The 15,077-nt window shown below is 40.0% G+C and overlaps 1 protein-coding gene across 1 annotated transcript in view; it reads left to right on the forward strand.

The window, feature by feature from the left end:
- Positions 1-15,077, forward strand: part of GUCY1A2 (guanylate cyclase 1 soluble subunit alpha 2) — a 318,781-nt gene that overhangs the window by 185,751 nt on the left and 117,953 nt on the right. The window contains exon 5 of the mRNA XM_045797680.2: positions 2,375-2,860. Within this exon, the coding sequence (XP_045653636.1) occupies positions 2,375-2,860 (486 nt within the window). The remainder of the gene's footprint in view (positions 1-2,374; positions 2,861-15,077) is intronic.

Here is a 15,077-nt window from a genome sequence, read left to right on the forward strand (position 1 = left end):
GAGATAGGAATATGAGATATTCTACTCTGCTGCTTTGTAAGTTAAATGAAAACACTATAATTTATTACATGTAGCCAATAATACATAATGTTATTAGAACGTATGCACACATGCACATGGGCTGATTCCACATTTGACGGAAAGAGAGAGATGGAGACGAAGGAGAAAAAGAAGAGGGTCCATTTGTGATGGGACACATGGACGTTGATGCTTCAGAAGGGGAAGCAGAGAGAAAGGCATCGAGGAAAGGAAGGAAGAGAAGAGAGTGCACGAGGGAGAGGGAGACAGGCAGCAGGAGAGAAGACCAAGTGGAGAGAGGATGCTGGAAGGGAGTGTAAGTCCAGAGAACACAATGGAGGAGGGAGAAGACAGCTAGATGGAGAAGAAGAGAGTAACTAGGAATGGGAGGGGAGAAAGAGAGAGAAAGACCACACACAAGTCTAAATCTCTGAGCATCAGAGGTTTGCTTTTACCGTAAATCTTAAGAATAAATGGAATATACTCAGTTTCTAGCTATGATGTGTGTCTTCCCTATGACACCTTCGCTGTCCCAGCGTTGGGAAAGCATTTATCATTAACAACACCCCTCTCCCAAAAGCATCCCAGGCATGTAGGAAACCACCTGGAAAATCTTCTCAGAACAATTGTTTCTGTCTGTAGTCAGACCATAGCCTGCAGACCCAGGAGCCCACTTTGGCGTGGGGGGATGGACACTGGAAGTGTCTTCTGCAAGCTGTTACCCTGTTCTCCGGCCCCAGCCACCATCCTGTGGTATCTCTGAGAAGGGGAATCTCTTATCTTTTTATGCTTATCACCCAGAGCCGTGTGAGTGAATAGAAAACAATAAATATTTCAATGAACAAATGAGAGTATTACGTACCAGGGGAGGAAATACTAGCAGAAACTTCACAGAAGATAAAGCAAACATTTCATTCCGTAAAAATTACAGCATCAAGCAAGGACTCAGTTTTATTTCCTTGCCTGTACTGGATCATGATGAATGGGGCAGGGGCAACAAAGTACAACACGGGTGTAGGCTTCAAAATCCAGATATGTGCAGTTTGACCGCATATGTGCTCTATGCTTCTAGTTTCATCAACCAGCCTACCTGCTTCATGCTTATGAAGAATAAAGAAACATGGGACACCTGGGTGGCTCAGCTCAGGTCGTGATCCCAGGGTCCTGAGATCAAATCCCGCATCGGGCTCGCTGCTCAGTGGAGAGTCTGCTTCTCCCTCTGCCTGCTATATAAACCTCCCTGGTTTATACTCTCTGACAAATAAATAAATAAAATCTTTAAAAATAATTTGAGAAAAAAGAACACAGGAAAATAAATTTATGAGCACATTCCACGTGGCAGTGGAAGACAGATGAAGTAGGTTAAACTCATGTGCGGTCTTGGCTGGTCTACTCTGAAGCTGTCCTTTCTAGGTCATTCCACCCGTTCTCCTCTCCAGGTGTGCTGAGACACCTTACTCTGACCCAGGTAACTGTGTCTGTACGGCCACATACTAAGGGCATTTCCTCTCCTGCGGCTGCTCCTTGCCTTGGGGGGCCTCGTAGGGCTGAGCTGAGATAGCATCAGTCTGTTCGCTAAGGGAAAACACGAAACATCAGTCCCTCAAGTTCTCCAGTCAAAGAGCACGGAAAGGAGGGACCGATTTAAAGTACTGCCTCTTCAGGTTCTTAGTCTTCTTCCCTGAGTTCCTTTAGTGCTATTCTGATTTGGGGGACTAATTTTCAGCTTATAGTGAACATGCCGGCTGACTGATAGTTACTTCCTGATAATACTGACTTAATCACATCTAATTTAAATTTTTATTTTTAAGATCAAGTGAATCATTCCCTAGTCAATGCAAGAACTATATATTCAAAGGTCTGAAAACTGTTTGAAAAATGACTTACGTAATGCCAAACAATTATTTTGATTTATTTTAGTCTTCTGGACTTTTTTCCTGAGTGTTATTTTAATGACAGTTGAATATAGTTGTTTTGATAGATGAATTTGTCCTAATTTTATTATTAAGCAGGTTGAAAGGTGTTAAACTGACTCATGAGCCCATTTCATGATGAGCCTGAGTGTAATTTCATTTCGAATAAAAAATGTTTCCCAGGTTCATTTCTCATTGATCTCACTCTTTGTTTCATCATTGTCTTTAGAAAGTGGCAAAGTGGGGCATGATAACAGAGATTTCTGTTGAGAATGGTGAATTTTACATGGGCTGTAAACCATATTGAAATTTGCTCCTACGAATGCAGAAATTCAGCACAGCTCATGTACATTTCTTTGTTTCTCGTCCTCATCAGTAAGTTAACTTCTTTGTGAACCTACTAGGCGAAGAGCACAGATTAAAATTTCGTGTTCATTCTGCAGGTGATGGAAGTCAAAGGACAGATGATCCATGTCCCGGAATCAAATTCCATCTTATTCTTGGGCTCTCCGTGCGTGGACAAGCTGGATGAGCTCATGGGCCGAGGGCTGCATCTCTCAGACATCCCGATCCATGACGCCACCCGAGACGTCATTCTGGTTGGTGAGCAGGCAAAGGCACAGGATGGCTTGAAGAAGAGGATGGATAAACTAAAGGCAACTTTGGAAAGAACTCACCAGGCCCTGGAAGAAGAAAAAAAGAAAACAGTAGATCTTCTATATTCTATTTTCCCCGGTGACGTTGCCCAGCAGTTGTGGCAAGGACAGCAGGTGCAGGCCAGGAAGTTTGACGACGTCACCATGCTCTTCTCAGACATTGTCGGCTTCACGGCCATCTGTGCCCAGTGTACCCCCATGCAGGTGATCAGCATGCTGAATGAACTGTACACCAGGTTTGACCACCAGTGCGGATTTCTGGATATTTATAAGGTAAAGGGGTTTAGTTACTCATCCACAAATATTTTTTAATCAGAAATTATTTTAAATTAAAGGATACAATTTTCTTTTTTTTAAGAATTAAACTTGGTAGTAAATGATGGAAATCTCTTTAATTTAAGAGTTTTAGAATACAGGTATTTCTCTTGAATGAGTAAATTTCCATTATGAGTCAGTTTATAGTATCGACATGCTATAGGTAACTGAATCATACTATTGCTCAGTAAGGCAAAAGGCTGTAGGGTGAGTTCTTCAAGTTCATTATTATTACAGAATTGAATTGCTGAGTTCTAGGCAACTTTTCACAACATAATTAGTCTTTTTTAGAGAACAGGATTCCAATATAAACTAAGAATTTTCTTTTGACAGTTAATAATAAGAAGTGAGTTATGTTAAAATATGCATTGCATTATCAGTTAAATGATGATTAATCAGTGTTTTGCACTGCATTGTCAAATAAGGCAGGTCCCTCTAATTCTAAAGGAATACTTGTAAATATTCTAGCTATTACCAAATGACTGGTGGTCTCTAGTGGAAGCACTTTAATTTTCCAAGCTAAGTAGTGGAGGAGCTTTGAAAATGGGTACCCGTCACCATGTTTTGGGTCTGATTTAGTGAACTCCCAATGAATTTCTTACTAAAATCCGAGCAATCTCTTGAGTGATTTAGCCTCCTAATGAATAACTCTGTAATTTTAAATAATTTCACATGGATTACACAATGTTGGGGTATGGGGGTTTTCTAAAATATAATGGACAGAAAGTACTTTTAGTATAAACAGTAGTGAACTGTAGGCTTTTATTTTCTCTTAACCAATCCCTTTAGACTGCCCCTTCTTTTTATAGTGTGATCTACACATAGGAAGACTTGGAAAGAAACATGGTAGTTTCATCTTATTGTCCCAGAGGGTACTTTCATTAAGGTGTCTCTCCTTCAGAGAACCATGTTCCCTAGTTCTGTTATGTAGAATGTGTAGCCAGTGATAAATATTGTAGCGAGTCCCTTCGGAGGGGTGAACACTCACTGTGTGGTATATAGCAGGGGTTTGCCTTGTGCAAGATGAGTTCTTGGAAAGTATCTTCAACTTCCTTATAATTTGTTGTCGTATAATTTATGACAGAAGTAGCCGAATGTCTGATCCTAAACCAGAGAGACACTACAGTGAGTTTGTCACTGTTACACTCAGTCATTTCCAGGAAGGAGAGCAGCTTGGCCTGAATTTGCGAGCACATTCCTTTCTCCAGGCCGGGGTCTACCTCACTAATCTCAGCAACAACCAGTCCCCTTCCTCTGTGAACCCCTGATTTGCTGTGTTAACTTTCTTGGACTAGAATAGTCATGTTACTTTGGCCCTAAACGCTTACAACTAAATGAGAGTGATAAACAGATAGAGTCTTCTTTGGAAATCAAAGGAATCCCTAATTTAAATATAAGCATCAGGTTTTGAGAAAAGAAGAAATGTGATGTCTTCTGAGAATACCACAACAGCTTCAAGGTTTAAAAATACGGATTTCACAGACATCAAGTTTCCTTTCCCTTGAGATAAGCTAGGACACCTCACAGAAAAAGAAAATGCACGGCAACATCCAGCAGAATCCTCAGATTTTTCTGTATGTTTTTTCCACCACAGACAGTTCCATGTAGTGATACATAATTATCAGCAAGTTTTTTTTTAAATAAAAATTTTTTAAAGGTTTTATTTATTCATTTGTGACAGAGACATACACAGAGAGCATGAGCAGGGGGAGAGGCAGAGGGAGAGGGAGAAGCAGACTCCCCGCTGAGCTCAATCCCAGGATCTGGAGATCATGAGCCCAAGGCAGATGCTTAACCATCTGAGCCACCCAGGAGCCCCAAGAACTATTTTTAAAATTGTGGTAAAATTGACGTAACGTAGGTTACAGTTTTAACTATTTTGTAAAGAGGTATGCAGTTCAGTGGTATTCACGTTGTTGCACAATTATCACCACAATCTCTCTTCCCATCGTTTTTTGTCTTGTACAATAGAAACTCTCTTCTAATTAAACACTGACTCCTCTTTCCTCCCTCTTACCAGTCCTTGACAACTTCCATTCTACTTTCTGTCTCTGAATTTGACTGCTTTAGGTCATCTAAGTGGAATCCTACGATTTTTGTTCTTTGGAGACTGTCTTATTTTGTTCAATATCTTAAAGATTCATCCATAGCATGTGTCAGAATTTCCTTCCTTGTTAAGGCTGCATAATAGTCCCTGGTATGTACCTACCACGTTGTGTTTAACCGTTCATCGTTGATGGACACTTGGTTGACTTAGGAAATGGATTTACAAGTTCCCCGATTCTCAAGACCAGCTTTCCATCCTTCATGTAGAAACAAAACATTCCTGGTTCATAAATTCTGTTAAACAGAATTTGCTTATGAAATTTCAGCAATAAGTGTGTAAAGCAATACGATTTCAAGGCCAGGTGTTTTTAACACCCTTTGATGCTGGTATGTGTCTGCATCTCGAATAGGTGTCTGCGGCACCTTTCATGTTTACTCAGGTTTCTGGGGGTTGAGTTTAGGGTCCAGACAAGGAAACACATTACGTGCTGAAACAGGAGTGATGATGGCATGGCCAGAGAGAGGGAAAGACAAAATGGAGAATATTACCCTTGCATAGGATAAAACAACGTATGTTATAGGAAATGCATTAGGAGGAATGTAAGTTAGATATCCTCTGACATGCCTAATTTGAGATTTCTAATCATCATAGAGTAGCTTATTTTTTGGAAAATGTACACAGTGCTGTTTTATACCATGAGCTATGATATTTAATGGCTATTGAAAAAAAAATTCCAGAGTAGAATTTTTAAAGGACCATACACCTGCTGATTTCATAAAATAGACTTTTGCCAGACTTTAAGTGCATTTAGAATATTTGTGGAATAATCATAATGCAGAGAAAAATATGGTGGAGCCCACTTTTATGTTAGAAATGTGAAAGGAAACCAGGTGGAGTTGAATGCCAGGAAAAACCTAGAGAGAGTGCCCCGCAGGGGGGCATTTAAAGTCTGCTCCTGCCCAGTGAGACTCCACTTTCCAAACTGATGGTTGTCCTTTTCTTGATCATCTTATTATTCCATGTTTACCTATCATTAGGGAAGATGGTGCAGAGATAGGTTATAATTCTAGGGGTAGAATTCAGCTAAATTAGGCCATAATGAGAAGTACGCCGTCTATACAGAAGGCTGTGTAGGAGGAAGCTATAGATTTTACTGTGCCTGTTTCAGGCATGGAGAAAATTAAAGCCTTCACAATGCTTGGCTGCCAAGGTGTCACAGGTGTTTGAATACTAAGTAAAAGCGACGTAAATTGAAGGCAGCGTGGGTTCTAATTTTGTCCTCTTAGAATTAGAAAAGCAAATATTTAGTAAGAAGTCGACATAAAGAGTGTGCTGTATAATATTTTGCTCTTTAGATTTTATAGGGTATAGGGGATGAACAAAGAACCAGTAATTCTAACTTTCCTTATTTTTGGCATATAGATAATAATACTGATGATGAAGGCATTGGGTATTGAAGCGACCTAATGAGGGTTTTGCCTTATTTTATATTTTTGCCTCTGTCAAGCCCGTTAGTTAGAAATAAGGGAGAAGCTGGAAGGGTTCGTGAGTCCTTCTTGGTCCTCTCATTCCAGTGATCCAAGGGTACAGCACCCCAGTGCTATCTTAAATGCACGCCTTATGGGGGGCGCCTGGGTGGCACAGCGGTTAAGCGTCTGCCTTCGGCTCAGGGCGTGATCCCGGAGTCCTGGGATCGAGCCCCACATCGGGCTCCTCCGCTATGAGCCTGCTTCTTCCTCTCCCACTCCCCCTGCTTGTGTTCCCTCTCTCGCTGGCTGTCTCTATCTCTGTCGAATAAATAAATAAAATCTTAAAAAAGAAAAAAAAAACTCTTTAAAATAAAAAAAGTAAATAAATAAATAAATGCACGCTTTAGACATTTCTTCTTTATACCTTTAAAGACTTTTTACACCGCACTTATCTCCTTTTCTGTCACCTGTAAAGTTAAGATACTAAATGTCTCCACCTCAGAGTTCTCTTATATTTCAATGAGCTGAGAGAGGCCTTAGAACACCCGCTGGTGTGTAGGGGTGAATGGACACGGGAGCTGGCCTTGTTAGCTCTCAGGCAGGTGCGTCTGGACCTACGGGTGTGTGCATATGTGACTACTCTGTGTGTTTTTGTATGCGTATAACAGTGCACCCAGTGCTGATGACAAAAGAATAAAATATCCTCTCACTTAATCTCCCATGATTAACATGTGGGGTTGTTTCATTATGTCCATTGAGAAAGGTTAAATAAGCCAGGCAATGTGATTCATAAATCAGAATTGGAACCATGGCTTGTTTGATTCTAAAGCCTATAATATTTTCACAAGTCTGGGCTGTGATCTAGACAAAGATAAAATCATAAAAAAAGAAAGTGGAACCGGTTTTAAAACTCTGTTACATGATCAATAACTATAGTTAGGCTGTCAACTGTCGAAGAAAAATCCTATGATCACCTTGTCCAAATCTGCCTGTTTCCCTTCTAGTAGCAAATAGCTCAGAGTTTTGAGAAGGTGGGTTTAAATTTGGGGACTCTTGGGGTGCCTGGATGGCTCAGTTGGTTAAGCATCTGACTCTTGATTTCAGCTCAGGTTGTGATCTCAGGGTCATGAGATCGAGCCCCACATTGGGCTCTGCGCTGGGTGTGGAGTCTGCTTAAGATTCTCTCTCTCCCTCTCCCTCTGCCTCTCTCCCTGCTCACACACTCTCTCTCTCTCAAAAAAAAAAACAAAAAGTTGGGGACTTTCCCATCTGACATCCTCCTTTTTTGGATTTTAGAATCTTTTCTCTTAATTCCTTTTATGGAGAAATAACATACCAAGAATGGAAGAGTGGGATCAATGATCACAAGTGCAGGCAATAGGCAATATAATTTAAAAAAAATAAAACGAATAAAAGTTGATTTTTAAAAACCATTTTGCCCAGGGAACCCTTAAAAATGTTAGTAATAAAATCCTTTCCTCTTTTGTGGTGGGCGTAGAAAGAGCATTTCCGTTGCAAACCCCAAGCTTGGTTTGCAGATGACAGTGAAGTTAAACATTGAGTACCACTGTCAGACTTGGGTTGGGGAGAGTGGGTAGAAAAACGAGACAGAGCAGCCAGAAAATGCCAAGGAGATCTGTTAGATCAAGGAACCTGACGGTGAGCACCTGAAAAACAACACAGAGTTTGTATTGACAAGGGAACGCAAGTATTCTAAGTTCATGTGGGAAAGCCGGGTACAGCGAAGTAGGAAGGAGCAGAAGTCCAGACTCATTCTTAGGGGAACAGGACCTTGGCACTGAGCACAAGGAGACTGGATTCCAGGAACTGGAAACCAGGCATTGTGTCCAGGCAGCAAGGATGAAGACAGGCGTCAGGACAAACTGATACAGAACCAGAGTCTTCTCCCCCTCTGGGACCAGCCTGAAAGCCAGCGGATGCATAGGATCCCCCCCCCCTCGCCACGGTAGAGTCAACGGGTAACCAAATAATGGAGGCTCATAAAAGGGTATAGAGATGGGGCACCTGGGTGGCACAGCAGTTGGGCGTCTGCCTTCGGCTCAGGGTGTGATCCTGGCGTTATGGGATCGAGCCCCACATCAGGCTCCTCCGCTATGAGCCTGCTTCTTCCTCTCCCACTCCTTCTGCTTGTATTCCCTCTCTCGCTGGCTGTCTCTATCTCTGTGGAATAAATAAATAAAATCTTAAAAAAAAAAGGGTATAGAGATGTCCACTGAGCTTTTAAATGCTGAAACAGGAATTAGACCCACAGAAAAGCTGGAGTTAGCAGGTTAATTCTATCCATTCTTCAAAATGAATAGAACATATCTGGGGGCACTCTTGATATTAATATAATTTGAAAATTGCCAGATAGCTTGAGTTCTGAAAATCTCTGAAAACCAGTGGAAACACTGTTGACTTCATAACCTCCAAACTGCGATAAATACAATACCAATAAAAAGAGCTAGAAAACCATTAAGATCATATACGTTTCACATAATGTATAACAGTAGATTGTTCTGCACTGGTGTATGAGCTATAGACCCCTTTCAACTATAGCTTCTGAACGGTTTTGTGAGAAAAGCCTGTACGTCCTAAAAATGAGTACAGAATGCAGAGGTAAACGGTGGTGAATGTCCACAGTAGAAAGGTTTATGTATCAGGTGGACAGAGTTCAGTTTCGAGTCGCACGCGAATACCCCAGAGAAACAAAGTCAGGCTCCCCTTAGGATTCAGACGTCCTGGGGAAGACTGCGTATGCTCTGCACTGAAAAGCAGTGGTTTGCGAATTGGATACGGAGCGGCCCGGACTCGAACTGCCATCGGTAACCTACTTTGTAAGAGCTGAAAGCAGACGTTTCGCACATGAACTTACCAGGCTACAGAACTCGATGCCTCGAGAATTTTGATTTGTCTTTTCACAATGTGGAAGTACTACCGGCTTTGTTCGCTGGACCTCCAGCCGGGTTTCAGGAAATGAAGCCGAATCTCAAGGATATCGCTCTAGCGTGAATTGGACTCTGCAGGAAAAAAAAAAAGAAAAAAAAAATACTGAAATGCCTCCCTTCGCCCTAGGTTTGTTTTATGATAAAATAGCCTTTTAAAATACTTCAGTACTTAGGTTATCCTGGGAATTTTAGAAATATGTGTATATCATCTTCCTCCATTTCCCAGCAGAGAATGCCAGTTCCGTTTGGTAAAGAGTGAGTGACTGGTTTGTATTTTTTTCTCCAGATTTACATATTTTCTGCTTTAATGATCAGTGCACATACTTTTGAAGTTAGTTACCAAAAATTTGTACTAGTTCTTCTCAGTGGTTTCCATTGACATCAATGCCATTGACTTTTGGTAGAAATGAAGTCATAGTGTCTTCTCATAAGTTTAGAAAACGGGAATTTCTGAAGTGAGTATATATATATTCACATCATTCATTCACTTAATAAACATTTTTGACTCACTCACTTGGTAACAGGGTATGACTCCCGTGGAAGCCTATAAAATGTTATGGAAATTAGTATATATTTTTAGCCCAATTTTAATGAGAAGAGAAGAACTAATTTATATGCTTTATAAGGTAAGGTGAAAGTCACAGATAAGCGTTCTGTTCTGACATCTTTTCTACTAGGGGGATTGTATTGTCACTTTCAAAATACATTAATGCCCTAAAAATTACCTGACCAAGGTTTTGCCTCATTTAAAGTTTTGCCTTGGGCAAGTACTTAGGCTGGAGATTAGGGAGAAACAAGGGGAAGGGTGGATGCTTTTCCATGTTCCCGCCCCTGCATTCAGCCGGAGCTGCTGAACCCCATGCACCTTACCCTGCACTCCTCTGAGTTCCCGTCCTTCCAAATTTAACCCCTTACTTACCATCTCTGCTTGAGTTTCACCATCTGTGAAGAGACCAATTTTATCTACCTCATAGTTATATTTTATGAGCTAGTAAATGAAATACCTGTAAAGTGCTTATTGCAGTTGTCTGGTCCATGGTAGTAAATATACATGCTGTCTTTTCTCAAATACGTGTTTCTGGGCATAGATGGTGAGTGGGTGTGTGTTTTCTCTGCACATGCTTGTATGTGCGTGTGTTTGTATATAAATACTGTGTGGCTAGTGCTTATTAGAAACAGATGAAATGCTCATTTGCTCGGGTTCATTCTTCCAGGTTATTAAAAGTATACTGTATACCAGGGAAAGTATATGAAGGAGGGTATGGAGAGAGGCCAAAGGAGGGGCTGAGAGAAAAGCTCCCTGGAGTTAATTGTTTGCAGCATTATCACTGGCGCCTTGCGGACCCTCATGCCCGAAGATGAGTCCATAGTCTGTCTCCATTTTTATCTGAATAACCCACATTGCAAAATGGAATTTATGAAGATGACAGTGTTTCTTTCAGTGATATTGACTCATGCAATGTCTACGACCAACACTATGAAACTGAACCTAAAATGTTTATTTTTTTAATGTTTTGATCTGTCATCCTGAATGACGTTCCTTCTGTATTCAAACATTTTCTTTTGGTGTTGTGACAAATTCTGAAACAGAGAGAAGGCTACAATAACTTGGATAACCAAGCAGAAATCAAAATCAGTGAAGTGTCTTGTGGACTTTATCAAACAAAGTGTTCGGGGGTGGTTCTTTTTATCCCTATTGATTTTTTTATCTTCTAAAGAGTGGTAGAAGCTTCTAAGGGATTGACGTTTTTGATTTTTATATTACCAAGTGTGATGGACTGAATGTTTGCGTCCTCCCAAAGTTCATTTATTGAAACCCTAACCCCCAATGTGATGGTATTTGGAGGTGGGGCCTTTGAAAGGGTAATTAGGTTTAGATGGGATTCTGAGGAAAGGACCCCATGATGGGATCAGGGTCCTTATAAGAAGAGGAAGAGACCAGAGTTCCCTCTCTTTCTGCCAAGTGAGGACACAAGGAGGAGGTAGCCATCTGCAAGCCAGGAGACGCGCCCTCACTAGGGAACCGAATCAACCGGCACCTTGGTCTTGGATTTTCCAGCCACCATCACTATGAGAAAGAAAGTCCTGTTTTTTGAGTCACCTAATCTATGGTATTTTGGTACAGCAGGCCGAGTGGAATAAGACACCAAGGAAATGTCTGAACAGTCTGGAAATGTATGATACAAGTCTCTAGCAAGTTTTCTTAGCGTATGAAGCCCACGTTGCCTGTATCTATAAGGGTAAATGTTACCCCATGGAACAAGTGGAAGATTTTTCACTAGCCTTTATGGAGCTTATGTCACTACAGAGTGTTTGTTGTGTATCCGTAAACTGTAAAGAAGTTAAGCTCTGAGCTCACCAGCATGTTTGCCCTTGTCACTAACACCTTGATCAGAACATAGTGAGAAGCTAGCTTTTACTTCGTACGCATTTGCACTTTTAAGCTTACCACCTAGTCACTGAGTTACTCCAATATGTTTATTTAAAAATTTCATTTAAAAAATATCATTTTTTCTTTGTAAAAAGAATTATTGCAACTACATAATCATTTCCGTTACCCTGAGGCCATTAAGCAATTTCTGGCAAGCTTTAGAATGTGAATATGTCAGTTATATTCCCGTCAAGGACTGTAATACCTGGGTATTGGATGAGTTCACTAAAATGGAAATTGATCTTCTAGATAGGACAACTGTCTGTCACGTATCTGATAAGATAACCTTAGTGCAATCTGCAGATCTTTTGAATTGGATTGTTTCTGTTACCTTCCTCGCCAACCTTTAATTAATGTTTGTTATGTAGCAGAAATGTAGTACATAGTTCTCCCACTTTTTGCCACTTGAAACACAGTGATTTAGAAAATGAAAAATCCTGAAAGCAAAATGGAACTAAAAAAATGGAATTCACACAGACTAAATATAAACGGTGTCCTAAGCACAGTGCTAGATGCCTTAACTGTGATATCTGGTTTATTTTCCAGAAGAACGCCATGGCGTTGCTGTTCTTATGTCCCTTTTGAAGATGAGTTTTAGTAAGTGGCAGACATGTCATCTGAATTTAGTTCTGATTCAGCTAAAAGTTTATATTGTAGAAAACAGTGGTTGAAATCATTCATGTATCAGATAGCTACCATTCCTAATTAGATGTAGAAGTAGGATCAAAGATTGTTCCAGCTTTTATATGTGTGTGTTTCATAAATTGGTCTCCTGCATCCAGTAACTGACAATCACAAGACAAATTTCATATGTTTACAGCGAGACTATGGGGTATGTCACAGGACTGTTGGGAGAGCAAAAAGAACTAAGAGCCAAACCCTTTATCATGAACACGAGCCTCTTGAAATAATAGTTGAAAGATGAGTTTGAAATTTTAAATTGCCATTTGAATTTTATTTATCTTTTTTAATTTAATTTTTTTTATTTTGATATGTTAGTCACCATACCGTATTTGAATTTTAGCCTAGAGTTAAGAATATAACTAGGTCTCCTTTTTTAAGGCATTCAACAAATCTGTACCATTTTTTGTTATGTGTTGGACTTCATGAAGACTTGATCTCATTGGTTCTGGGAGGCTAAAGAGAATCTTTATGCAGAAGTTAAAAAAAAAAAAAAACCTGTAAGCACAGTACAATATCCTTATGAAAGTCAGTGTTTCCAAAAATGAAATAGATTGGCTAGAGCTGTATGCTCTGGTCACTGGAGTGATTCAAACACAAATTACAATCTTTTGATGGGATAGGTAGAAGGAAATCTCAAAAGGTCACTTCATCCCATGAGAGTCTAAGATTCTAAGTAATCCATATTAGAGCTGTATGTAGTTGGCTAGGAGGACGTTCCCAAAGTGAAAATCAACCCTGCTGATTGTCTATTAATAGGTTTTTCGTATATGGCAAATTTGAAATGATTTGGGTTTATTTTTGTAAAAGTTTTTTAAGGTGGAAAAATGAGAGTTTTAATTTGTTATCTTAAATTCAAGTATTTGATTATAAACATTTGCACATTTTGATGCATTTTTCAAGCTTTGAAATTGTTACCAGGACTTTTAATGATCTAGAAAACTGTAAGAAATCAGCTAAAGCAAAAGTCTTATTGGACTGCTGATCCAGCTGTGTGTCCAAATGTTGAAATGCATGAAAGCTGCCTCTTAGGATAATGCTATTCTTAAAATAGTCCAAAGCGGTATTTTTTAATTTCCTACTTTCCTTGGATATTCAAAGTTTGATATTGTATAGACTTTTCTTCTGTCATGGAAAGAAAACTTTGTGCTTCTCCCTCTTTCCATTTAACCTAATTTCATTACTCATGTCACTGCCTCATAGTAGGGCATACTTCAGCCCTCTGATGAAAGAAGCTTCTTTGACTCTCCCAGGGAGGCCAGATGAGACTGTTGAATTTGCTTATGACTGTGCAGGGACATTTAAGTGTAGGGGGAAGGGTACTGGATATCAAGCATGAAAAGCTCATTTTAATTCTTTGTGACTTAATTAAGTCACATCACATACCTGTGCCTACCTTCTGCTTCTACAAGTGGGAACCATAGTACTGGTCTAACATTTTTGTCACAGTCAACACATAAATTGTGCCCAGCAGATTATCGTTGTTGGGATTTTTTTTCTATCCATAATTCAAAATAATAACACTATCTGTAGTAAATACCTTGTGAATTAATGAACAGTGCTAGCAGCTGACTCCATCTCCATTCAAATGAAAGAAGATCAGGGCTAGAGAGTGTTATGGGGAATTTGCAATGAAAGGAGGGAAGAAGAGTGTCTGAGTCCACTTGGATCACTGTAACAAAAATGCCATAGACCGGTAGCTTGTAAACAACACAAGTTTATTCCTCCCAGTGCTGGAGGCTGGGAATTCCAAGATCAAGGTGTCAGCAAATTCAGGGTCTAGCGAGGGCCCACTTCCTGGTTCATGGATTACTGTCTTCTTGCCGTGTCCGCACATGGCGGGAGGGACAAGGATGCTCACCTTCTGTGGTCTCTCTTATAAGGACCCTAATCTCATGCATGAGGGTAGAGCCCTCCCAAAGGTCTCTGATCACTTCCCCAAAGTCCTATATCCCAATATCATTACATCGGGGATTAGGTTTCAACATAGGAATTTGAGGGGGACACAAACATTCAATCTACATTGATATTTGTTGAATGCCTACTATGTGCCAGTTACCATGCTAAATTCTTTATATATGCTTATTGATGTATTTTATCTTCAATAAGTAATTATCGATCACCTACTGTATTCTACGTACTAAGCTAATAAGCCTTGGGAGTGTAGTGGTACCTAAGATGGGCATGGTCCAAATTCTTAGGTGCTTATAATGGAGCATTGGGGTTAAACATTAAATAATTACATAGACAGTTAATGATTAATTAAAATTATGGTTATCACTAGAGAGGTACAAAATTATTTAATCTTTTCAGCAGCCTTGTAAAATAGATATTATCTGCCTTTCACAGAAGATGAAAATGAGACAAGAAGATTAAAGAACTCGTTTGAGGTCACAAAGCTAATAGATGGTGGATTGAGCATTGCTCACGCTTTTTCCATTCCAGAAGGGTGTTTGGAGGGGGGTCTCAAGACTTCATGATCTTAAACTTTCACCCATCTATACCTTAAAGAAATGTTTCTTGAGCACATACCATGTGTCAGGCACCACTCGTGGTAGTGAGCAAAGCGGACGTGACACCTTCCTCCATGAAGTTCACA

Source organism: Ursus americanus, chromosome 16 (assembly GCF_024610735.1).
Source record: "Ursus americanus isolate L20-20 chromosome 16, mUrsAme1.1.p, whole genome shotgun sequence".
Taxonomy (NCBI): Eukaryota; Metazoa; Chordata; class Mammalia; order Carnivora; family Ursidae; genus Ursus; species Ursus americanus.